The 25475-nt window shown below is 39.2% G+C and overlaps 6 protein-coding genes and 1 non-coding gene across 10 annotated transcripts in view; 5 read left to right on the forward strand and 2 right to left on the reverse strand.

Moving 5' to 3' along the window:
* The window catches only part of LOC112466032 (putative oxidoreductase GLYR1 homolog), a 5139-nt gene extending 897 nt beyond the window's left edge, over nucleotides 1-4242 (reverse strand). The window contains exons 1-6 of the mRNA XM_025033894.1: nucleotides 4134-4242; nucleotides 3997-4033; nucleotides 2557-2645; nucleotides 2347-2473; nucleotides 1958-2059; nucleotides 1661-1855 (exon numbers count right to left, since the gene is read on the reverse strand). Of these exons, the coding sequence (XP_024889662.1) occupies nucleotides 1661-1855; nucleotides 1958-2059; nucleotides 2347-2473; nucleotides 2557-2645; nucleotides 3997-4033; nucleotides 4134-4168 (585 nt within the window). The 5' untranslated portion in view covers nucleotides 4169-4242. The remainder of the gene's footprint in view (nucleotides 1-1660; nucleotides 1856-1957; nucleotides 2060-2346; nucleotides 2474-2556; nucleotides 2646-3996; nucleotides 4034-4133) is intronic.
* An 867-nt stretch (nucleotides 4243-5109) lies between these two features.
* On the forward strand, nucleotides 5110-7630 carry LOC112466011 (NEDD4 family-interacting protein 1-like). Its single transcript, XM_025033852.1, has 6 exons — nucleotides 5110-5318; nucleotides 5675-5833; nucleotides 6053-6193; nucleotides 6306-6429; nucleotides 6509-6694; nucleotides 6770-7630. Exons 1-6 carry the CDS (start codon nucleotides 5292-5294, stop codon nucleotides 6871-6873), a joined length of 741 nt encoding a protein of 246 aa, XP_024889620.1. The 5' UTR covers nucleotides 5110-5291; the 3' UTR covers nucleotides 6874-7630.
* Nucleotides 7631-8401: 771 nt separating this feature from the next.
* Trnaq-cug lies at nucleotides 8402-8473 on the forward strand. Its single transcript has one exon. It is a non-coding gene; the product is annotated as a tRNA-Gln (tRNA).
* Nucleotides 8474-8892: 419 nt separating this feature from the next.
* Nucleotides 8893-12173, forward strand: LOC112466041 (peptidyl-prolyl cis-trans isomerase D). 3 transcript variants are annotated; one of them, XM_025033920.1, is made up of 7 exons: nucleotides 8893-9010; nucleotides 9330-9562; nucleotides 9626-9763; nucleotides 10600-10901; nucleotides 10985-11119; nucleotides 11209-11463; nucleotides 11532-11751. In XM_025033920.1, exons 2-7 carry the CDS (start codon nucleotides 9397-9399, stop codon nucleotides 11745-11747), a joined length of 1212 nt encoding a protein of 403 aa, XP_024889688.1. In that variant the 5' UTR covers nucleotides 8893-9010; nucleotides 9330-9396; the 3' UTR covers nucleotides 11748-11751. The 3 variants fall into 3 exon arrangements, with proteins under 3 accessions (XP_024889688.1, XP_024889689.1, XP_024889687.1); XM_025033921.1 differs by lacking the exon at nucleotides 8893-9010 and adding an exon at nucleotides 11801-12173 and having other exon boundaries at nucleotides 9034-9562; nucleotides 11532-11681; XM_025033919.1 differs by lacking the exon at nucleotides 8893-9010 and having other exon boundaries at nucleotides 9034-9562.
* A 920-nt stretch (nucleotides 12174-13093) lies between these two features.
* LOC112466043 (centrosomal protein of 97 kDa) lies at nucleotides 13094-19512 on the reverse strand. Its single transcript, XM_025033923.1, has 12 exons — nucleotides 19410-19512; nucleotides 18983-19134; nucleotides 18499-18657; nucleotides 18300-18401; nucleotides 17947-18143; nucleotides 17592-17675; nucleotides 17195-17490; nucleotides 16022-16222; nucleotides 15348-15947; nucleotides 15136-15268; nucleotides 14838-15060; nucleotides 13094-14748 (listed from the first exon to the last, which is right to left on the reverse strand). The coding sequence occupies exons 1-12, from the start codon at nucleotides 19420-19422 to the stop codon at nucleotides 14164-14166; spliced, it is 2745 nt and encodes a 914-aa protein (XP_024889691.1). The 5' UTR covers nucleotides 19423-19512; the 3' UTR covers nucleotides 13094-14163.
* A 270-nt stretch (nucleotides 19513-19782) lies between these two features.
* Nucleotides 19783-24994, forward strand: LOC112466045 (probable RNA-binding protein EIF1AD). Of its 2 annotated transcripts, XM_025033925.1 has the most exons (4): nucleotides 19921-20013; nucleotides 20084-20466; nucleotides 24085-24357; nucleotides 24564-24994. In XM_025033925.1, exons 2-4 carry the CDS (start codon nucleotides 20155-20157, stop codon nucleotides 24765-24767), a joined length of 789 nt encoding a protein of 262 aa, XP_024889693.1. In that variant the 5' UTR covers nucleotides 19921-20013; nucleotides 20084-20154; the 3' UTR covers nucleotides 24768-24994. The 2 variants fall into 2 exon arrangements, with proteins under 2 accessions (XP_024889694.1, XP_024889693.1); XM_025033926.1 differs by lacking the exon at nucleotides 20084-20466 and having other exon boundaries at nucleotides 19783-20013.
* LOC112466042 (DNA polymerase subunit gamma-1, mitochondrial) lies at nucleotides 20474-24174 on the forward strand. The gene is made up of 2 exons (XM_025033922.1): nucleotides 20474-23997; nucleotides 24085-24174. Exon 1 carries the CDS (start codon nucleotides 20521-20523, stop codon nucleotides 23965-23967), a length of 3447 nt encoding a protein of 1148 aa, XP_024889690.1. The 5' UTR covers nucleotides 20474-20520; the 3' UTR covers nucleotides 23968-23997; nucleotides 24085-24174.
* Nucleotides 24995-25475: the final 481 nt, after the last annotated feature.

Below are 25475 nucleotides of genomic sequence, written 5' to 3' on the forward strand. Positions count from 1 at the left end.
AATCTTCAAATTGTCGATAGATTGTAGGTAAGTTGAACTAAAACTATAATGATTAGTGTAATCTATCAGAGATAAAAAAAATTTAATTTCTTGATTTTATAACAAACTAACTTCAAAAAATTAATATAATTATTTTTATTAATTTCTAGCAAAAAAATTAGTAACAAAATCTTATTGTGATTTTAGTTGCATTTTAAATATGAATTTAAAATGCAACTAAAATCACAATAAGATTTTGTTACTAATTTTTTTGATTAAATGATTAAAATGATTTAATAGAATTTATTCATTTTAATAGAATTTATTTTAATATAATTTTTATTAGATTCTTTAATGTTATTATATAGAATATTTGCACTAAAAATAAAAAATTATTAAAAATAAAATTTTTAAAAATTTCGATGAATAAATATATCTACGTTTTAAAGGAAAATCTGCAATTAAAAGAATATCTGCAATATCTTTTTAAAATATCCTACATAAAGGATGTCCCAAAATTGGATGTCCAAAATATTAAGTATAATTAAAGTATCAACTATTAAGCTGTAAATATTTAAAAAAGAATCTTTCTTTCCAGATAAAATTCTGACATGCATAAAATTTACCTTATTTTTATTTTATAGTGGATTTAGGTGAACAAAAGCATAATAAATATAATAAAAATATTAATAAATAAATAAATAATATATTAATAAGATAACAGCAAAAATTTCTCAAATTAGAAATACTTTAGAAAGGCATTAAAACGAATTAGATGGATTCTTGACCGTATCAAAAAATATTTAAAAAAAATTAGATAGATTTTTGAAAGTATCAAAGGGTACTAAAAAAAATTAGATGCATCTTTAAAAGTGTTAAAAAGTATTAAGAAGAATTAGATGGATCCTTGAATGTTTGCGGTTCGCAGATTGCGCCTATAGATAAATCCTGTTCTGAGAAATAATTAAACATAATTCCGATAGTGTTCATTTAAATACAAAATAAAATGTTAATTCTTCAGATTTTTTAAGACATTCTTATAATTGTAATTTTTTTAATATTTCACATTAATGCTAAGGTTTACCCCAAGATTATGGAACCAACAGGTGGTAACGGGATCGTCATATGCCTAACTACGGTACTGAGGTGCAGCGTCCTCGTGTACGTGTCTGTGTCTGTGTGAGTGTGTAGACATTTCGCGCGTGTGTACTAACTTGATTCTTGATCTTATGGTAACATAATGTGCACGAATATTAAATGAACGAAACTTGAGCTCAAAGGGTTTTACATTTTAGCGCTAAATGCGTGATATAGAACTCCAAATGTTCAGGAACAAACTTGTATTTTTTATGTGTATCAAAATATTGTGCACTTAATATAGAGATTAGGTAGAGTGACACATGTTTTTGTGTGTTATTAGCGATCGACTTATAGTTGATCCCGAGTTTGATTTTATAACAGGTTGAAAAATTAAGGATTGTAAATGAAGGAGGCGATGGTACAAGATGGTAACCCGTTCCCTTTTGGGAACCTATATTTCAATATTGAAATCAGGTTTACGTCGCCTAATAATGTCATCATTAAATGATCATTTATTGTCTATCAGCTAGACCTTAATCGTGTTAATAATAACCAAGACAGGGTAAATAAATCTTTTAGACCAATGAAAAAGATTACTTACAGGTCTGGCGATATTTGCCGGTCTGTTTAGAAGTGAGCCCGTTTTTCTAGCCGGAGTAGAATGATTCAGAGTAGGACTGACACTGCCCACTCTGTTGCTATTGCTGGTACTTGATTCCCTACGCTGCTTTTTAGCCGGTCGACGATCACCCGTACCGCTGTCGCTTAGACGCTTGGTGGTTTTCGTAGTAGCCTCCTGTAGCAACAGTTTCTCAGTTTGCATGTATAATATAAAACGCAATTAAAAAATATTTTTAACAGTTGCTGCTGAAAAATGGAAGATAGATTCGCTGCTAACCTTACGCGGCTTCGGCGTTTTGACCACAGATTTCTTCTCGGGTACAGGCTCTTCTTTAAGTCTGTCGAACAAGGAATCCGGATCCAAGCCATCCTCGAATACCTGATGCATCAATACAGAAGATTTAATCATTTTCAATGTAATCAATGTCTAACTCAATAACAAAATATGGACTTTATTTTTTATTTTATATTTAGCTTTCATTTTTTAGATCAGTCCTATATAGACATAAAAAGTGTCACTAATTTTTAGATAATATAGTTGTTAAAATATTATTTCAATATAACTACTACTTTATTAATATTATATTAAATTATCTAAATTATCTTAATGTATCCACAGATACATTAAGCATAGATAGTTATCAAAGACATGAAAATCTTGTTTACCTCTCCTTTGGCGATAAATTCTTCTATAGCTTCCACTGCATCTTTGAACGCGCCAGATTTGCTAGATTTCACTAAAGTATCCTTATACTCCTGATAGGGTTTAATGTTGGATTCCTCTATCCATGCGCTACAAAAGGAAGATATTGTCGAGGATCATAAATCATAGTAACGTTCCATAAATAAGATAAACGATCTATAAGTAGAACTTACTAGTTGTTTGTCCCAAAGAAGAAGATACACTGTACTGGCCCCTTTTTAGTGTTCGCAGGCTTCTTCAAGTCCTTTGAAGGAACCGACACCTTTGCATGCCATTATATAAAATTAATATATATAGCCTATACAGCACTAACAAGAATAATTGCAACATTTATTTTCTCATGTACATCTCGAATTCTAATTTAATTTACAATCCAGTTGGAAAGCAATTTCATCAACAATAATATCAAACAAAATAAAAAGCAGATGTTTGCCAGAAGATGATATTAACAAAGTATTTTACATGCGACACAATTATCTCATTTACAAATCGTCAACTGTAAACTTTTTTATGATTTAAAAAATGCAGAAAAATACACATTAAAAATAAATTTCATCAAATAACATTTTTGTTCAATAATTCGTCGTCTGTACACGTTTTATAATTACGTTCTTCTCTTTCATACTAGGACGAAATTTTTCGAGCTGAGGTCGTATTCGTAAATCACCCTCGGTCCCCGAGATCTTCGTACGGCCCTGCCGGCGGTTGCCGCGTAAACGCACTTGAAGGAACTACGAGCTATCCACATTTCCTACTCTATTCCTCCCCCTTCTTCTCTCGCAAGATTGAATACATGTCTATGGTATGCGGTATTCATTTAATCCGATCTTTTATTCAAGATCGTTTTAAATCGGATTACGATCTCAAGACATCGTCCGACCGGTGAAAAACCGTACGGTATTTCATCGTTTTTAAGACGATCTTGAATATAAAAATTAACCATAAATACCGACCTATCTCGCTTCGAACGTCGGAAAATGCGTCGGTGACAATCTCGGAGCGTTGAGGCGTAATCGCGGCCGCTCGCCCGGCATGCCGCTGACGTCACGCGCGTTTCCGCCAATCGGAAACGGGGAGACGGATTACGCGGGACAAATTCTAAAGTCTCGACGACTCAGCGGATCGCGGCACTGGGCGCGTTCGATTTCCCCCGTGAGAAATTCCGAAACCGCCGCGCAGAGCGGGGAACGATGGGGGGGAGGGGAGGAGGGAGCTCGCCGAGGCGCGAGCGGGAGGACTCGCGATCGCAATCGGGGGATTTAGGTTATAAGCCCGCCGCGGATTGCGCGCCAATTTGAATTCGAAGGTCCGGGTGTGGCGGGGGATAGGGATAGCGGAGGCGGCGCATCGCGGCGCGATCTCCGGCGCGGTGTACGACGCGATGCGCCGCGGTGCCCGGCGGCCAGTGGCGTCGACAGCTGGTGCGCTTCGTCCCGGCGGCGAGGGTCGACGAGGCGGAACGACGCGAGAACCGCCAAATACGAGCGAGGACAGGCGTGCGCGCGCGCGCACGCACACACGAGCGACGTTAACGGGAAGAGAGAAGCACGAGAGCCCGCGTTGCGATGAGCTTAGAGAGTGGCGAGGGGAGGGGACGGGGGGTACCCACTTACCCGGCCGGGCCACGGCGAGAATCCTTTCATCTTCGCCCTGAAAGCCAGAAAAAAAAAGATACGGGGAACAATTAGGTTATGCGTCAACACAAGATTGGCACGATCGCGTTGTTGTCGCGCACACTCCAAATACGCACCATACTAGATCACCCAGTTTGAATACTTCCGACATCGCGAGGAACGACGAGAACAGGTCAACCAGTGCCTTCGAACGTCAGCGAGCGACTGACTTGCGTGCGAAGCGTCGTTTATGCACCGACGACGTGAGCGCAGTTGGCTCCCTCTACGCGCCGTCCCCCTTTCGAGCTTCCCCCACCGCTCGTCGCCTGCGCGGCTGGTCGAGCGAGCGACCGTGTCGCGCGAATAGATAACGTTTCTACGCGCGACGCGTTGAAATAGATGGTTATCGATTGCGATCCGCGATTAATAACGCCGCGAGGCTGCACGAAAGAACTCCGAGGAAGGCTTTGGGATCGCTAACCTCGCGCTTCGGCGCGTCTCGCTACTTCCGGCGGCTAAGTTCCCGTCCTAAGGGACGATTCGCAACGCGCAATTGCGGTCGACCAATCACCGTTCGGCGCTCCAAAATGTCCTCGCGAGCCAAAATTCGGCGGAGAATAACGCGACGTCGTAATATTTTGTCGCTTTCTGTAATATATTTACAAGTTTTTCCCAAGATTTTACATTCTGGAATCTAATCGTCATCCTTCGAGCCAAAATTTCCAAATTTATATTCCATATGCAGGTTTTGGAGGCTCGCCCCTGGGAACTGCATAATTTATTACATCGGATTCTGTGAAAAAAAAATTTAATTTTGCGAGAAAAATAAATGTTCGGGAACGTTGAAAAGAGGAAAGAAGGAAAAATGTCTCATATTTTCTCAGAAATTTTCTAAGAATTTCTCATATTTTAGATTTATAAAAAATTCTGAAAAAAAATATGTCGAATTTCTCAGTTACTTTCGAAAATAATTGAATAAGAATTTTCAGAACATTTTTCAGACATTTTTCCACTAAGGAACGATCGCTCGTACGGATCGCGCCGGTGCGATCGGAGCCTAAAGGAGCAAGGAGTTCACGGTCCGTCGTCCGAGAATCATAGACGTCGCGCTAGAACGACCTGCAGCAGTCACGTCGATTACGACCTACCAGCTGTCAGACATCGATTGTGAACCCTTTTTACAGTTGTCTCAGACTCCGGGCAAGGGCGTCTCGCGTCCCGCAACCTCACACCGTCCCCCGGGCCGAGTTTTCGCGATACCGTTTCTCAGCCGCGCCGCGCAAATCTGGCCGGAAATGGACAGTAACGCCCGTCACAACACGGTACGTCCACCTGCGACGAACGGCGAACGGTCTCGCGTTCGTCGTGCGCTCCTCGGACATTGTCCTTTTTTTTGCCCTCCGTAAAATATTTCCCGCTGTCACGCAGCACGTTGACGTGCCTCGCGCGATGTTTCGTCGGTGTTTCTTCGCGCGATCGTAGTCTGCTCCGTTGTTCGTCGGGCTGTTTTTCATCATCTTGTACGCAAAAGATAACGACATTGTTATCTTGTTATCTGATCTGGCGAAAAAGATGTACATTTTGACTCCAAGAATTTTTCTCTTTAATTACCCTTGCCGGCGGCAGAAATGATATTAAATCGTATGTATTTATTGAGATCTGTTTTACTGTTCCACAGCCGCCTCAAGCGGGTGCGGATACCGATGGCGAAATTCAGAATCAGTCGATTCAGAACGAAGTTCCTACGGTCACTGTGGCAATGCCCTTCATGCAGGTCGACATGCTCGGCCATTCTGGAGCATCTACTGCTGCTCTGGCTACAACGACAAACCGAATGGTAATATATTATGACAGCGTAGTATTACATAATATTATAGGTGCGATCTATTCGTCACTCCAAACGCTCTTGGAAACGGTTCATCCTTGTTGTTTATCAAATATTAAACCAGGACGAAACGATGCTCTGAAGCGTTTGAAGCGTCTAGTGGATTTGCACCTTGTAAGATAGATACAACGTTATGGTTTGAATAACTATTAACTGAGTAAAATTATTCAGGTTGAAGGCGAAGAGATTCCACCCCCGAAACCAGACTTTTCCGCACCTCCTCCTTACGAAGTAGCCACCAAATTACCCAGTTACGAAGAGGTTCAGCGTGAAAAGACTCTGCAGGGCGAGCCACAGCCTCAAATACACATGGTACGCGACGTATCTATAATTCGAAATGTATTTCTGAAGGGCTTTGAATCTTTCCAACATCTGGACCGTAAATAGTGTTCTTTCTAATAGATTAAAAATCTTTCCTTTGCAGCCAGGAAATATTAGACCACCACAGCAGCCTCTGACAATACTGGCTATAGATACCGAAGCTGCCGAGGGTGATCCAGAAAGCGGGCTGCTTGGCACAGATTTCATGTTCTTCACAGCGTTTCTTGGTGGGGTGCCTTTACATTCTACAAAATCTAATAATCCCCTACAGTGAAAATTATCTGCATTAATGTGTCTCTCTTGTAGTCGCATTCCTATTCAACTGGATCGGATTTTTATTACTGATGTGTTTCTGTCACACTATTGCCTCTCGTTACGGTGCGCTAGCCGGCTTCGGATTGTCCCTGACAAAGTGGACGCTCATTGTTAAACACTCCACCGACCTTGCTTCGCGAGAGAATTCATGGCTGTGGTGGTTGATAATGGCATTCGGTTTGTATAATTGTAATAAGAAACTTAATCGAGAGATATTTTACAACACGGTAAAATATAACGATTACGTTCCAGGGGTTCTAATTTGCGTACGTGCCATCATTCAATATTTAAACATCAAACGTGGTTGGAGACTACTGTCCGGGAGCGCACAGGAGCGTCTACTTTTTTTCTATTAAAAAATCATTAAATCTGCACCATTTTTTTCTTTACTCAACTTGGCTTTAGAGCAAACAGCATTTCTATGTGGGGTCATATTTGTATAATATATAATCGATTTTCTTAAGGGAGAGCATCGTGTAGATCGTAATATCTATCTATATACAGAACGAAAACAGCAGGATCTTTAAAATGATTTGCCAAATTCGTCGTGATGAAACGGATATGAAAATACGAATAAAAAGAACGATAAAGAGAATCAGTCCCTTTTTCGCACATACATACATATGGAAGACATATAAACGCTATTTTATGTAATGTTATAACGTGATAGGCTATGGGAAAAAAAGAAATGTACATTTTTATTGCTCAAAATAATATGAACAATGCTTTAAGTCAATACTCTTATTCATTTTAAGCGTTGTTCATTTAAATGCAGATCACTGAAGAACGTAAACGTGTGGAGCGCATGTCAAATCGTAATTTGTGCAAAATTGACAAGTCAAAATAAATCGCGTAAAGAGACAAAATATACGATTCGTTATTATTTCCGGATAAATGATGAACAACAGTTTTCTGATAGTATAATATATTCTAGCGTTAGACAAGCTTCTATAGAGATTGACTACTTACTAAATATGATAAGTGTATTAATATATCCCGCTTGTTTATATAGTACTATAATTTATATAAATATAAATATATATATATACATACATATAGAGAATTCTTATCGAAAGAGAATTCTTAGATATAAATAAAAAACAATAAATATTACGTATATGTATTAAAATTTATTATATAAAACGATATGCGATTACACGTTATTCTGTGAAAAATTTCATTGTTATACTTATTTTAACGATAAAACTGAGAGATAGACATTCAGAATTTCATATTCCCCTCCTTATTTTCCAAAAATCGCAAGTTTTGGAACTTTGGAAAATTCTTGGAATCTTTTGCAATCTCCTTGCCGATCTCCTGATACTCTTCGTTGATTTTTAAGATTTTTAATTTTTACGATTTAAAATCCCGAATTCTTAGAAATTCAGGAAATTCTTAAAAATGCAAAAAAATTCTGAGAAATTGAGAAAATTCTCAGAAAAGTAGGCGATTCTTAAAAAATTCTTGGAATTTTAGCTAAAGCAATCTCTTAATCCATTTATGTTTTTTCTTTGTTAATTTTCAAGACTTGATTTTCGCAAATTAAAACCCCGAATTCTTATAAATTCAGGAAATTCTTGGAAATTGAAAAAATTCTCGGAAACGCAAGCGTTCTCGAAAATTTCGGAAAATGTTTGGAATTTTAGATGGAGCAACCTCCTCGCCGATTATGTTTTCCTGATACTTGGGCAATTTTCAGAAGACTTTTGATCGTGCTAAATGAGGTTTGAATCTTTGCTAATTGTGTAAATGGGGTTCGAGTCTTTGCTAATATCGGGGTTCGAGTCTCCACTAAAGGGGTTGAAATTTCTGCTGAGCGAGGTCGAGACTTCTGCGACAATCGGTAGGTAAAGTACATTCTGTCCAAGAGGGTAGTAAATGAGAGGTCCCATGGTGTAATGGTTAGCACTCTGGACTCTGAATCCAGCGATCCGAGTTCAAATCTCGGTGGGACCTAACTTTTTTAAAGTGCAAATCTATTTTTTTGTCAACATTCAAATGTAATAGTACTTAAATAATTCACGTAAATGCAATTTTAATTTTTTGCTTTGTTATACAAGCATGGAATTTTTTTTCTTTTATTTGAAAATGTTAAAAAAATCGCGCTATATATCAAATTTATTGGGACTTTATGTTTCTTACGACGATTTTAAGAAATCATCGGAAATCTTGTGGATTTAAACAGAAAGGAGAAAAGGCAATACCCCAAGTAGCAAAGATGACGTCTAAAGACGCTATTGACGTCATTAAGACGTTATTAAGACGTCACTTAGCCACCTGGGATCTGGGACGTTTGAATTATGCATGATCCATATTGCTAAACATTGTGCGTATCAATACCAAACCGATCAAACGATCATGGTTTCAGTTGACTTGAAGACGTTCGTGGAAACAGACGAATATACATAATTTTCGAATTCAAATCAGGAAGCTCTATCATTCTTGAAAAGTTATATTTTTCACGCTGCTTTGGATCTATCTGCTCCAGTTCCTGTGATATATAACTTTATTACTTAATTATTAAACGCGTCGAAAGTTATTTCCTCACAAGAATTTCGATTATATTGAAAAATCTCTTATTTTCACGAGCTAGTTACACATAAATGCAGACGTTTTACTGTTAAAATATAATTACTTGATGTCTTTTATAAATAAAACGCGCGAGTAAAAATAATATGAGTCATAATTCAGCGTCTCGAAACTTCCGAACGTTCTTGACTCCCGGAGTTGCAGACGTTGCAGTTTGCAGTTGCGTCTTTAGTCGAGTCGAGGTACGGTCATTTAATATGATTAACCCATTGTTCGAGAGCAGGCAAGCAACCCAAGCGAAAGGACTCGCGGGTCGCGGCGAGTGAGGCGAGTCGGTGACGTACCTACGAATGCTACGAAGGTCGTGCATAGTTCGAACTTGCGAGATTGAAGATTTTCGTGACGGTGATCGCAACGAGGAAGGAAAGATGGAACAGCTCTCGGGGAAGAAAAGGCGTCTCACTAATCCGGACAATCCCGTGGTTTTTCTGGACATCGTGATCAACTCCGAGAAAGGTACGTCCTCGCGCGAGGTTATGATTGTGCGAATACCGGCTCACGATTCCATTGTCTTTCTAGTGGGAAGAATCGTTATAGAATTGTTCAAGAACATTGTGCCGCGAACCGCGGAGAATTTCCGCGCGTTGTGCACCGGCGAGATGGGCGCCGGGACGAAGGCCGCGAAGTTACACTACAAGGGAACCATTTTTCACAAAGGTGAGCGTTATCTCGAGTGTCCGATTCCTCTCGCTCCCATGTATCTTCATTCCAGCTGTATTAACACCCTGCGTCAGTGATGATTCTCTGTCACGATAGAAGCGCATGTTCTAAATTTTTACCTTCGGTATATATCACTGTTTATTTTGTTGAAGTTGCGACGTAATTGGAATTCTTCTGAGGATGAATAGAGATTCAGTTGTTATGCACACATGTTGTGATACAATTTTGCATCGTCGCAGCCACCAGTACCTGTTGAAATCTAGATTTTTTTTCTTTTAAGACTGAATAGAGTTTAGATTTCTTTTGAGAATGAACAGAAACTGGGAGCTTTCTAGCAAGCGACACAAGTCGACACAAGTGTCGTTTTGTTTTTGTTACTCATTGTAAAAAGAAAAGAGAAAGAACGTTTGCGTCGACCTGTGTCACTTGCTGGAAAGTTCCCATAAGGTGCCATTACATGGTAGCGTCGTGCGTCAAACCACCCTTGCACAGCACCCTTGCGCTGAGGTCTAAATGTGCAGATTTCAGCGTCTTGACGCTAATTCTAGGATCTGTTTGCTGAACTGGCTGCACTAGTTCAGAGTTTATCCTTTTTACTTTTTACTTCACATTCAAAGGAAAAATATTAAACTCTGAACTAGTGCAGCCCCAGTTCAGCTATAGGAAACAGACCCTCAGTAGCTACATTTTATTCAGCATCTTGACACTGAAATCTGCGCGATCTGCATGTTTAGACATCTACGCAAGGGTATCGACGCTTGACACTTTTTTCTGCGAAAAGATGCAAAGATAAAAATTAAATAGCATACATATGTATTATTATACTGCTACAGTCGTTTCCCAGTTCAAGATCCAGGGTGGTGATATTGTCAATTTTGACGGCACTAGCGTAGGAGAGAGTATTTACGGTCCTTACTTCGATGACGAGAACTTCACGTTGTCGCACGACGACTCTGGGCTGCTTAGCATGGTGAACGAGGGAACGCCAAACACCAACGGTTCTCAGTTTATCATCACCGTTCAACAGTCCAAGCATTTGGATAACACGAACGTTGTATTTGGAAAGGTCGTGAAAGGAATGGGCGTGGTATTAGAGATCAATAAAGTGCAGACGAATGAGGATACTCCAGTTGATGTAAGGCTATATCTTTCAAGTCACAAAGAAAATAGCTTCCTGAATCTGTGACAATTATTTAGTTTCGCGATTGGTTTGTTTAGGTAATCGTTATATCTAATTGTGGAGAATTGAGAAACGATGAGAGTTGGGGATTGGAGGAGAACGACGGATCTGAGGATGTTTTTCCACCGTATCCGGAAGATTGGGATTTTCCGTCACATGCCTTCAGGCTCACTGTAAATTGTCATTTGTGTATCATTCCTGAAAATTATTAGGTGTTGATATGCGAAATTGTACTCTAATTTGGATACGTTCATTTTTTTAGCACCAATTCATGGAGGCGGTAATACAAAAGATAAAAAATTCTGGAAATGCTTATTTCACACAGCAGAAATTTGTGGACGCTGGTAGAAAGTATAAGAAAGCATTACGATATTATCTCTGGATGAGCAAACACCAAAACATGGCAGATACATTTTATGCCTCACTGGCGGATCTTAGATTAACTTTGTTACTTAATTTAGCTGCTGTATATTTAAAGCAGGAAGAGTATCGTAAAGCCATAGATCTATGTAATGAGGTAAGTAAATGGATCCTGTGAGAAAATCACAAGTATTGCATTATGTTTTAGCATGTTATTTAATTCAGGTTCTGGAAACGGATAATATGAATAGTAAAGCGCTATTTCGAAGAGGACAAGCTTATACTTCCTTGAAAGAATATAAATTAGGATTAGATGATCTCCATCAGGTGTTTAAAATGTGTCCCGACAGGGTTATCGAACTGCAAATAGACAAAGTAAAAAAAATGGAAAAATCTTATTCAAAATTAGAAAAAACAACGTATCAGAAAATGTTTCATTAAATATGCTTTTCATTTACAATTTTGATATAAATTTTTACATTTTTATTTTTTAGATGATAAAATTATGTAAACTTTATAACGATGATATAAGTAATGTAAATTAAATTGAATCAATTTACCGTTTTATGGAACTCCAATGGCTAATGAGATTGATCAGAAAATTCCGAATCGTTCTTCTTATTAATGCAGGAATCACGTGGAAAAGAAACAAATTTTTAAACAAATTATTTCATGTTTTTATTTCTAAATAAATCAATATGTTCAATTTAAATAAATTCTAAAATTAATATTCAGATGTGTTATATAACAGTGCATAATATGTCATAGTACTTAAATATACAAACAGAATCAATTATCTGTAATTTTTATGTTTTTTTAAATATGTTTTTATTAAAAACGCAATAAAAATGGCCAAAAAAATTATGAACGTTTAATATTCAGGCAATAATATGTATATTTAACTCTGGCTGTGTATATATTTTTTTAAGACAATTAGATATCAATTTAAAATGCGATGTAAATAATGCGTAATCGTAAGAAAGAGTATACTATTTTGTTTATAATTTATAAATTAGGAAATATGAAATAAATGCAATGCATTACAATTACGTTTCTATATTCTTATTTCACGATTAAGTCTGTCCAACTTGTTATTATTAGGAAATTATTTGGTCGTATATGTTTCGAAGAATCACAAAAATATAAATTTAAGCTAAGCACATCCTTCTATTTTATCCATACATGTGTAAAACAAATTTTTTTTTATAATAGATACTCTAAAAATATTAACTTCAGACACCCGAAAATTTATCATTGATAAACATTTCAATATAGAAATATGTAAAAGAATTTTATATTAAAAAATCTGTACTTAAAAATCAACCTCGAAGTTTCGCGTAATTTTTACAATTTTTGTAAGACTAGTTGGATTTAGTTATGCCTAAAATATATTGCGATAACTTTGGCGATATCAAGAAATTGAGATAAGTTATGAATTCGAATTTTAATGGTTCTCGATATTAAAACATAACGTATAAGAAATAAAACAACTTGTTTCGGGAGAGCAAAAAGTGAATCGTATTTAACTCATATTACTCCTTATTGAAATATATTTTCCTAACTAATAAGATAAATTTTCGAGAGTACCTCAAAATGAGCAAAATTTCATCAGTTGTATCTCTGTTTTTTATTCTTACTTCAAATTGATTTAGAATTATCACGCAAACATTTTAATTCTGTGCATACATGATAACGTAGCAAATTTGAAGTACGCATAGTGTAAGAGGGAAAATGACTAAGAATAATGATACAGAGATTCAATTGTAAATAGAATAATACGCTGCAGCTGATGTACAGTATTAATTTATTAAGCTCGCGTGTGCGTAGTTCGCAGAATATTAAATTGTTCAATCAACAATTATTTATCGCACATAAATAATCATGAAATTGATAGTTACAGAAAAGCAGTTACATTTTCATCTTCAATCATGCTGTTTAACGATGTAATAGGTTGAAATGAACGTTTTACCTCATAACGTTGAGTAGTATCTATTTAACAATTCTGGAATATCTACATTGTATCTAAATGTAAAAGCTACTCTATATTGACTAGATTCAATCATATTTTTGCTATTCTTTCTCAATACTTCAATATATCTACTATTTTAAAAGTAACGCTTCTTTATATGTAGACGAATAAATAAATAAATTAAATACCAAAGTTTACTTATAAGAGCTAGAAACTTATAAAGTAGAGATATACTTAATTGATAATAAATATATATTTGGTGCAGAGAGGTGTTTTAATAAAAAAAACTTGTTTCTTAAAATGTTAAATATAACTTCCTGGGAGAATGTAAAACTATTCTATTGAGGTAAGAGAGTTAGTTACAGATAAAATTAATGGAATGTTTGGAAACTCTAATGGCCAGTCTGATAAAATATTTACTATATGTTTTATGCGATTGTATATACTACCGTCAAAAATCGGACGGAAAATTTCTGAAATTCTTTACGACAATACGCAAATATGCAATGCGAATGTTTCACAGAATATACTTTATAATCTAAACCGAAAGTTGCACAAGCTGACAAACGTTTTATAGTCATTGATATAATTTATACTGCACTGTTCTTATCTATCTGTTTTACTTAAACTACATAGATACTTTATTCGGTCAGAATGGCAGCTTGTTGTTCGTGTTCAAAGTATCTCTCTTTTTCTTTTGTAGTAAAACGGTTCACGATTAAAATTAAATTCCATTTTATAATATTGTTACGAATACAATTAGCTTTTGTTATTTACAGTGAGCATTTTTTAGACGTTCGCTTTCCTTCGCTTCGCACGTACCGTTTTACCATCATTGCGTCATTCACAAGGCATATGGTGCGGAAATTTGATTCAACAAAGTCAAATCTAGCAGACTTCCTTGTCGTCCCCATTAACCGCGTTATCGTCGCGGTTTCCGTAAGCGTCTGCTCCATTTTCCGTTTCAATCAAATTATGCAACTCCTTACACAATGTTTCCTCGCATACCTCACCGTCTATCGCCGCGTTCTCGATTATATTTTCGTAGTCGTTCACCGTCTCATTCTCAACCGCTTGCTTGAGGTCGGATTCTATTATCTCCTCGCAACTCTTGAACATCTCGGGATTCTCGTTCGAGTTTAACACCTCAGGATTTTCGTTGGAATTCAAGATATCTGTATTGACCTCGTCATCCGTTGTGTCGGTGGAGTGCGACACTTTCTTCAGCACGCTGTCCACCAAATTTGACGCAAAACTTTTGTTCTCGATTCCCTCGTGTATCGTTTGATGTATCGGCAGACTTTGCGGTCTATTAGGACGTCCATAGGGAAACGTGTTCTCTTCGCCTGCCGGTGTATGCACGGCAGATATCTCTGTTTGAGTAGCAACGCCATTATCGACGAGAGCGGGTTTCGGCTTCATGCTGGACATGCAACGCTTTATCTCGGTCATTGAGTCTTGCAACTGTTGGACCTGATGAAAAACAAACAAAAAAAAGTAAGATATTGGAAAAATTTTACATTTTCTTTGGCAAGATGTGAAAATCTTTTTTGAAAACTTACCTGGGTATGGAGCAGATTGCATGTTTGCGCGAGATTATTGACTACGTCAGCATTTGGTTGCAGAGCATTGTCCGTATCACTGAAGGTGTTTTCTCGATTGCCGCCCGGTTGCAGACTGACCACTTTTTTCCACAATGCATTGATCGCTTGCATCTGCAATAACTGTAACTTGTGCTCGCTTTCGAGAGCGGTTCTCGTAGCTTCCATGTCTGTCGACAGTTTCCTGTAAAATATTTTGTATGTGTATACGTCTTATTCTATAAATAAAATATTACGCATGAGAAAGAGGAAATCTTACTGGATGTACTTATTTGTTCTTAACATGTCGATCGTTTTTAATATACTAGTAGCTGTTCTATTAAGATTCCTTGTATGATAGCCTCGCCACATTCTTTGAATACAGATAGCAGCCTTTTCTGTCTGATCTTGATCTGCAAGAAAATATCCATTAAATACAGAGTGTTCATTAATACTTGCGCCTGATATTTCAAAATATGTTAAACGTTTTACCTTTATTACTGTCTTCTTGTCTTCTTTGGATAGCCCTATGTCGAATACCATCCAATTTCGCCTGACACACCTCACTATCCTCGTCGCTGCTCTGAATTCCAGCGTCGCCGTCTTTCTCGTCTTTGTTCAAGTTGCTCTTGAGTCTCTCGTTCGCACTCTTCGGTCGCTGTATGCTTCTAGCTAAATTTGGACTCCTCGTGCTTCTCTTCGCAGGCAAGGTCTTGCTCTGAACGTAATTGTTTATCTTCACGCTGTGTGGACACTTACTGTTAGCGTATGTCACGATCGGTTTCGCTATGTTCGGTCTCACGACGCTGCAATTTGTCGCGGAACTACTTTTCACAAGCGCATTCGCCTTTACAGCACTTAGATTCGTTTTTGCCATTGGATTTACGGTGTTTATGATCGGAATTGCCTTTCCATCGCCGTCCATAGATGGTTTACTAGGTATTGTGATTTGACAGGGAGAGTTTAATTTACTCGACGTGGGAGTCTTCAGTAAAATCCGTGAAAGGCCAGACGGTGGACGAAAGTCTGGACTCATCAGAGACTCTGGCACCGGTACTAATTTCGTTGCCGCTTGCAGAGGGCTCGATGTCTCTGGACGAAAATACCTTTTATCATGATCTGATTCCGTTTAATCTGATTCAGTCAGTTGTATATAATTGCCTTACCTTCCATGTCCTGCAAACTATTGTTTAACGTTTTGTTGCTCAGTGTACCAGAGAGCATATTAGGATCTAAGCTTTGGGTCATCAGAGTCGATTCGTGATCACCACTCAATAAACCATGACATGAAGAAACCATGGCCTCAGTATGACAGCTGGATACCATTCGGTCTGGCGATTTCATTTTCAAGGGGTTCCTCGAGGAAGCTGGCAAAATATTGTTTAATACTACAATCAACGCTTATCATGCAATAAGCAAAATTATATTATATCATTTATATCCATTTGTGTTTGGGAAATTTCTTTCCGCTAGCATTGCTAGGAAAAGCATGCAAACAATATATAGTCTACTAATCGAAGTTAAATACTATTCAAAAAAAGATCAAGTCTTTCCAATCGTCCTACGCTAATATGCTAATGAAATCTTCTAAGAATAGCGCCTCAGTGTTGATATTTTAACTGCTTTCATCGGCCAATGGTCGTTCGCACTATAAGCCTAAAGAAGCAATTGCTTTAGAAAGTACTATGCATCAAGAGAGCTAGAGTACAGGATGTGCATGAATCCGAACTAGATGATTCCTTTATATTTTAATGATGTTATGAGTAATTGAGTAATATTTATTAAAAGTGAGAATATATAAAAAAATTTAACATAAGAATATTTATACATATTTAATGCAATAAATTATATATATATAAATAAGTCCTACTCGTTCTTCCTCTCAATTTAATTTACGTTGTTATGTGTGTGAATAATAATATAACTTTATTAACTAAAATATATAATTTTATTTAGCATGATTTAAAAAAATAAATAAAATTGTCTTTAGATTCTTGCACATTCCTACTATGTGATTTTATTCAATATATGATAAATCCTCAATATGGCCTTGGATACCTGGACAAGGAATATGGCAGACACAGTATTTTGCTTCATAAAATTTTGGTGATTGTAAGTATTTATCTTCATAGTATGTCAACATTGGCACTAGAGAAAACAGATCATAACTAGGATGTATGTATTGAAGAACTCGACAGAAGAACTGGACAATCTAAATCACTACTAAACCACTTGTCGCAATTATGAGTAAAACCTAGTTCTAAGAATCGTCGAAAAATGAATTCATTCCACAGTCTTTATGGCACTACGCAAAAAATGGATGGATTTATTGAACTCACTAGGTCGTCTGGGAGAATTTGTCCTGTTTTGGCTAAGTCTACGTCTAGCGGCTGGGGAAGGACTCATTGCCACGCTACTCAAGCTGTGCACGCTCCCGGTATCGCTCTGTTGATTCAACTGCTGTTGGTGATGTTGAGCTTTGCTCAGTATAAGTCTAAGTTTCCGGTCCGTCTCGTTCTCTAAGGACTCGCCCGAAAGTGGGCAGACAGACGCAAGATATTGAGCAAGTAAGGCGTGTTCACCAACGCGGAATTGTCTACCTCGTCCCTGAGAATACAGCCACTCTGCTTTCAAGCTAAGCAAAGTGAGGTGTTGCCAATCAGTTTCGATCGTCGAGGTCCAACGAATTAATTTTCATACAGTATTAACTAAGAATGTATTTTTGAGAAAACCCACCTTTCAAGAGGATCAACCGCATAACCGTCGATCGACTTTAAGCTCATACACCAATTAATAACAAAAGGCCGATAGTCAAACCCGCTATAGACCATTTGTTAAGAATAATATGCTATTGTAACAATGCTATGATTAATGTAAACTAATTTTCTTATGTCTAGTAACTGTGAAAGCTATATTTAATTGGCAGAAAAATTAATGCTTATGACAATTAAAAGGAAATACTATTAACACCATATCAGAGTAACGATAAAATTCTTTGCAACTATAATTAATATTAAAAAATAACATCGAGAAAGGTCTGCTAATTTCTAGATGGTATAATAACGCGCGTATACGCTCACAAAAAGGATACATACTGTTACCAGTTATGCTGACACACGGATTGTTAGCAATCGAGAAATTCACCAGATTTTTTAGATTAGCCAGGTGGGACATTTCATTCAAGTCAGTAATGTTGTTATTTGCTAATGTGAACGTCTCCAGGGACGTGGGCAAGTAGCGCTCACACTGGCGCAGTGTTATTATGCGATTGTTATGTAAAAAGAGTTCCTAAAATGTTATTTATCTTGTAAAAATACAAAAAAAATACACCAATTGTAAATTCAATATATCAAATAAAGCGACTAGTCGAAAAAGCATTTAATTATCGCTATACTTTATGCAAACAATTTTATGCAAAATTTTAAACAAATGTAATAAATGTACCTTCAAACTTCGCAGATAAGATATATCTGAGATATGGCTGATGCTGTTTTCCGACAAATCCAGATGCTCCAATTTGGTATTTGTGTGTAAATGTTCAATGGACTGTAAAATACCATTATTATATAACAGTAATGGTAGAAATATATGCTACTATTATACAATTACATATGTGTTACATAAAGTAACATACATATCGTACCTTGATATTATTACCGGCTAAACAGAGAGTCTGCAAATTGGTCATGTCCTTGATACCTTCTATCGTGAGTATACCATTGTTCGCCAAATTGAGGGTAACAAGATTATGTAACTTCGACACACCGTACATCCGTAGCAGTTGATTTCTGATTATCGAAAGCTGAAAGCAATAGAACTGTAGAACACAGATGTATTTCAACATAACAAACTATCTTTACGCAATACGAACAACTTTGAATCAACTTTGATGCTTTAATCAAATTGTTACTACAATCTTACATCTATAATTATCATAATTCTATTCTATTGAAACTATATATATATATAAAATTTACAGTTTTAAATACTGTTAAACGCAGGAATATCGATGAAGATAACTTAGCGAAGGGATTGAACGCAGAGCTAAGAAATATCGCTCCGGTACAGAACTTTGCGATTATACGAACGAATTAATGATAATTCCCACTCGAGGCTGCCTGTATTACCTTCGTAATTCTGTGGTAAGATTCCAGATTTTCGAGCCGCTGCAGATCATTGTCGTCTATGATCAACGTGCTGATATCAGCGTCCGAGGGGCACCGGCTGAGCTTCTTGAGGCCCTGGCCGCTCAGGTCGAGAGTGTCGCACACCAGAGACTCTGAAAACGAAAGAGGAGTCGTCAATGTCACGCGGGCACGATCCGCGGGCGTTCGCGACGCGTGTAAACCGTAAACAGCCAGCAACGGGCAGAGCCAGAGCCAGGCTGAACGAGCGCGAGAATTGTGAGAGTTTGGTCGTGCTGGCACGACGAAAAGCCGCGGACACGCGAGGCGCGAAACGAGCGATCTCTCGTCCGCGGCACGTGCCGCCGTCGCCACGCGGTAAACAAATCAAGACGTAAAATTAAGCGGCGATCCCGCGACGATTACTAACCCGTCGAAGCCATGATGAACACAAACTGGCGGACGCCGAGATGTGGAGATGTCGTCGCGGTCACGATACGAGAATCGATATATATATGAGATTTTCGAACGAGATGCCTTTATATATATATGCATATATAGACAAATTGCACACATATACGAAATTTGTGCTCTACAGTCAAAGTGTTTTGTGTGAACCAGAGATCTCTCGAATTTATTAGAATTGCTTTTGTCAGCGAACTATGGATGTACTTAAATTAGCTAATTACATTGATGTATTTGTTTCATTATTTTTAAAATTGTTGCAGAGAAAGCTCTGCGGTTGTAATTAAAAATAGGAAGCGAGAGCCGCGTCTGCGGCTATTGATTTTCAAATCGCGTGATCGAGAGAGTGGAATATGGCGGCTCTGCGTATTTCAAGCCTGAAGTTAGGCCCGTGCGGGGCTCGAACAGGATGGCCAACCTGCCCGAAAACGCCTGACTTCAGACGTGATTGGATTGGACGTGACGGTGACGTGCATCTCTTTCATTTCGTCAAGATACAATTTTATAATTCATCGAATTACTGTTTTCCCCGGAGAAAACGCGATTTGCTTGATTCAGCGCCGGTTCGGGTAAGATTTTGTTTTTTTCGTTTTTTCCTTTATTGAAACTGCATCTTCGTAATGCGCACGGCTTCGACAGCCTCGGCTGTCGAAGCACGTGTCTCGTTGTAGCCGCGTGGTGTTACGAACGGGGAGCGAGAGGCCGGTAAGATGAGACTGAGGACTCGCTTGATTAACATTTGCATTCGGCACAAGTGCGTGGACGCGCGGGACGGCGTCGGAGCTTCCAAGAGGACTCGGTGGAAGAGGGTGCGTCTGAAGAGCGCCCAAGACGCGGAACCTAACCGGGAGAGCCTAACCTCCAAGAGCGACAAATCTACCACGAGTTCTCTTTACAACTCGCCTGTGATACCTGTTAATTTCGAAGCGGGCTTCCTCAAGTTGTTCACAGAGTCTGAGAGAGCACCGAGCAAGTCGAACGTCAGTACGCTGGCGTCGGGGAAGTCGGTGACGAAACTAGATGTAAATCCAAATGTAGTATCTAAAAGTATTAAAGTTCGTGATATAAACAGGCGAATGACTGGATCGGATTCACAGCTGTATCAAAGTGACACTCGAGAATTAAGGAAATTGGAAAATAATACGGATATTGATTCGAATGATGGTTCAGATCCGAAGAAAAATAATGTTAGAGTTAATGAAATAAATATGCAAATGCTGCCTGAAGCGCTACACCGCCAATTGTTCAGGAAGGACGACAAAGAAGACGGTCTCTCCGAGGAGGAAGTTAACAGTGTGAAGAAAAATTTAGGCACATACGGTATAAATGTGGAGGACGCGACCAGATTGCCGGACGTGAACTTGAGGCTACCAGCTTTAGAAGGAAAAGATATAGAGGAGCATTTCTATAATATTGGGAAAGCGCAAGCTAAGCCGTATTTAAAAATCATAAGTGACATTATGAAGGACATTCCCGAGATGCCGAAGCAGTGGCTCTTCGAAGAAGGATGGACCAGATACACGGCGGACGGTACAGCAGAAAGAGTAGATTATCCGCTGGAAGACGGTGTAATTTTCGACGTTGAAGTTTGCATGAAACAAGGCCCTTTGCCTACTCTAGCTACTGCGGTCAGTAATGAAGCCTGGTACGGTTGGGTGTCGAATTCCTTGGCGCACAGCATCAGTCAAACGTTTGACACACAGTTCGCACCAAGTATGCTTGTTCCTATGGAGAGTAACGGAGAGGAATACGGATCTAGACTTAATCAGCATCAGAAGAAACCAAAGATTGTCGTAGGTCATAATGTGTCGTACGACAGAAGTAGAATTAAGGAGCAGTACTGGCTGAATTCCACGGGAACTCGTTTCCTCGACACCATGTCGTTGCACGTGTGCGTCAGCGGTCTCAACAGCTACCAAAGAGCGCTATTGTTGTCCAAAAAGGCAAACACGGAGAAGGAGATCTGGCAGTCCACCACGTCGTTGAACAGCTTGAGAGAAGTGCATAAGTTGTACTGTGGCCACGAGATAAGTAAAGAGGCGAGAGATTTATTCGTCGAAGGTACTATTGAAGATATTAAGAATAATTTCAATATGTTAATGTCCTACTGTGCCTCTGATGCAGTTGCCACTCACAATATACTACGCAATCTATTCCCGCTCTTTCAGGAGAGATTCCCTCATCCGGTTACGCTGGCCGGAATGTTGGAACTCGGCTCGGCGTACTTGCCGGTGAATTCTAATTGGCAGAGATACTTGGAGGAATCGGAGTCGACGTTCGACGACTTGAACTACGAAGCGAAATTCACTCTCGCCAAGAGGGCCGACGCTGTTTGCCATCTCATGCACGACGAGAAATACAAGGAAGATTTGTGGATGTGGGATCAAGATTGGAGCACGCAGAAAATTAAGATGAAAAGCAAAGTTTCGAAAATAAAGCCTGTTGACGTAGAAACAAATGTAGCGAAAAAAGCGGAAGGGCAGTCAGACATTAAGAAGTATTTATCGGACGACGAAGAAGAAGAGGAGGATCCTTTGGCAAAGAAATTCGCGTATTTGGAGGAAACCAGGCATTTGTTACCAGCTAGAATGCCGCACATGCCGGGATATCCAGCGTGGTATAGGAAGCTCTGTCCCAAGCAAAACGAGGAAGACTGGGCACCAGGTCCGCAGAATATTAGCACTTCCATGCAGGTGGTTCCGAAGCTGCTGAATCTGACGTGGGAGAAGTATCCGTTACATTACATAAAGGATCACGGTTGGGGAATTCTGGTGCCTTACAACGACGATCCCAACATCGAGACTGAACTGCCGTTGAAGAATCTTTTGGCGCAGTGTCCTTTGCCATCGTCCAGTCCGTCCAGGGACATCGCCGACGACGCGATGGCCACCTTGAGCACCGACGTGCAGAACGATCTTCACAAGATGGAATTCTGGCGATTTAAAAAGAAGCAGAACGAGTCGCACAACGAAACGTACAAGGGCACCGGCGTATGGTGCAACGTCGATCTCGACAATTGCTGCTACTTTTTCAAGCTGCCGCACAAGAATGGTGCCAATTACAACGTCGGCAATCCGCTCGCCAAGGACTTCCTCAACAAGTTCTCCGAGAATGTACTTGCCGGCTTGGACGTCAGCGCCGCGGAGGTGCTGAAGATCGCTCGTATGCTGTCCTATTGGCGTAACAATCGCGACAGGATCATGTCGCAGATGGTGATATGGCTAGACGATCACTCTTTGTCCGGCATTATCAAGAGAACGAAGCGGCACACGCGTTACGGCGCGATAATACCTCAGGTGATTGTTTCCGGTACCTTGACGCGTCGCGCCGTGGAGCCCACGTGGATGACAGCGTCAAACGCGCACGTCGAACGAATTGGCTCCGAGCTCAGAGGCATGGTGCAAGCGCCGCCGGGATACAACATCGTCGGCGCCGACGTGGACAGTCAGGAATTGTGGATCGCCTCGATCATCGGAGATGCGTACTACAAGCGTATTCACGGAGCGACGCCTTTCGGCTGGATGACCCTCATCGGTACCAAGTCCAACGGCACCGACATGCACAGCGTCACTGCCAAGGCCATCGGCATCTCGCGCGATCACGCCAAAGTCATCAACTACGCCCGCATCTACGGTGCCGGCCAGAAGTTTGCCCAACGACTGCTGAAACAGTTCAATCCGTCTATGACGGACACCGAGGCCACTTCTAAGTCACGCAAGATGTTTGCTCTTACCAAGGGTAAGAAGAAATTTCGATTGAAGGCTGAATTCGTCAACGATGACTTGGAGGATATTCCCTACACTTCCTCTCAGGCATATCAGTTAGCGAAGGCGTACGGCAAAGGGTTACAGGACATTTTCCAGAAGAGCGAGTGGACAGGCGGCTCGGAATCAGCTATGTTCAACCGATTGGAACAGATCGCCGGTAGTCAATATCCAGTCACGCCGTTCCTCAACGCCAGATTGAGCCGCGCCCTGGAGATCACCAATACCGACAATGACGACAAGTTCTTGCCCACCAAAATTAATTGGGTGGTGCAGAGTGGCGCGGTAGACTTCCTTCACCTGATGCTGGTCTCCATGAGATGGCTAATGAGAGATAACGCTAGATTCTGCCTGTCGTTTCACGATGAAGTGAGATATCTGATCCCATCCAGGTACAAGTACAACGCTGCGCTGGCCATGCACGTGACCAACTTGATGACGAGATCGTTCTGCGCTTCTAGACTAGGCATGAGAGATTTGCCGATGTCGGTAGCGTTCTTTGCTGCCGTGGAAGTCGATACTGTCCTTCGCAAAGAGTCCACACACGATTGCAAGACCCCGTCGAATCCTCACGGCTTACAAAACGGATACGAAGTACCACCTGGGGAAAGTTTAGATGTCTGGGCCACCTTGGAAAAATCCGGCGGTTCGCTAGGCTATTGGCACGATGCGAAAAGTCGCAAAGTTAAATCAGACGCGGATCTCACCGCTGAAAAATCGCCGCGGTCTTTCAAAAAGCTACTTAAACGGAAATTATAAAACCCATTTCGTATCGCGATTTTCAAAAATGTAAAATTTTGTCTCAATATTCAAATAAAAGGAAAATCAATGAAAGGAGAATAAAAAATTAATGGTATTTTTAATTTAATTTCACAGATCACGATGTCGTCTGCAACGAAGCGTAAATACGTTTTTCAAGAACTCGACGATATGACCCTTCCCACGGATTCACAAAGCATCGTACGAATTGTACAGGCGCGCGGCCACAATCTTCACGAAGTTGTCACGCCTACCGGAGAACAGTTCATCGTCTCGATGCCCACCAAATTTAGGCAAAATATCTGGGTGAAGAGAGGTGACTACATTGTTATCGAACCAATCATGGAAGGCAAGAAAGTCAAGGGCGAAATTGTTAAGATACTCACAAAGGTAATTTATTGTCTTAAAGCAATTTAGCAATACTTACTTATATTTAGCGATATCATTTTTTTTTTTTATTCCTTCTGTTTATCGTCTCAAAAATATTCTCTGATTCAAATATATTAACTCTATTATAAGAAAAATATTCAAATTGATTTTTTGCAAGCGTTAAAAAGACCCCTTTTATTAATACGAATAAATATATGCATTTTCAGGATCACATAAAATGGTATCGTGCACAGAATTGTTGGCCGCCAGAATTCGATGAGGATCCAAAGAGGAATGGACATTCAATACCAACGAATTACACTAAGTGCGACGACGAAGAGCTTTTCGTAAATACGAATAGGTGCCCCACTAATCAGAAAATAAGTGACAATGAAAGTGATTCAGATTCTAGTGAATCTGATTCTCATTAGCTCGTGACTTTTCTTTTTGAAATATAAGTTTCATATTATGTCCGTCCTTCTTGAATTTGGACAGCGACATCGCGGGTCTGCGTAAAAAACGCAGTCAAATAAATCCATTGCTGATGAAAAGCGGAATGGGTAATTGGGAAGGCATACAAAGGTCATTAATGCTAAATTGTTGCTGCAGGATTTGACGAGCAGTAATTTATTCGTAAATCATAACAAGACGAAGTAAAATAGCAAATTAATAGGATTTACATGGTGCAAGGTATTTGCTACTATCTCCACTTTACTCCGACCTGCTGGATACGGTTAAAATAATACAATCTCTTTATATTTGCAAGTTCTATGCCATCGCAATCATACAGTATCAACTAAAACATGTAGTGAACATATTGAACAGTGATTTATTAATAAATTCATACATAAATAATTAATATGATACAATATAGTATACGAGGTATTGCCATATTCTCTTCGATATCGCATTTTGTCAACATTTCTGCTGTTACACCACCAAAACTACCAATTCTAACTATAGCTGTCGTTAATTCTCGTATTTTCTCATAATTTTCAACGATGCTTAAATCTTTACCATATTCAAATCCCATCTAAATCTAGAATATCTCTTCTATTAATTTGCTCTTTTACTTTATCTTGTTTTGTTTATATTTATATATTTCATGTCTTTTATGAGATGCGGCAGACGAAACCTTA

Source organism: Temnothorax curvispinosus, unplaced genomic scaffold (genome assembly GCF_003070985.1).
Source record: "Temnothorax curvispinosus isolate PA1 unplaced genomic scaffold, ASM307098v1 QBEX01015766.1, whole genome shotgun sequence".
NCBI lineage: Eukaryota > Metazoa > Arthropoda > Insecta > Hymenoptera > Formicidae > Temnothorax > Temnothorax curvispinosus.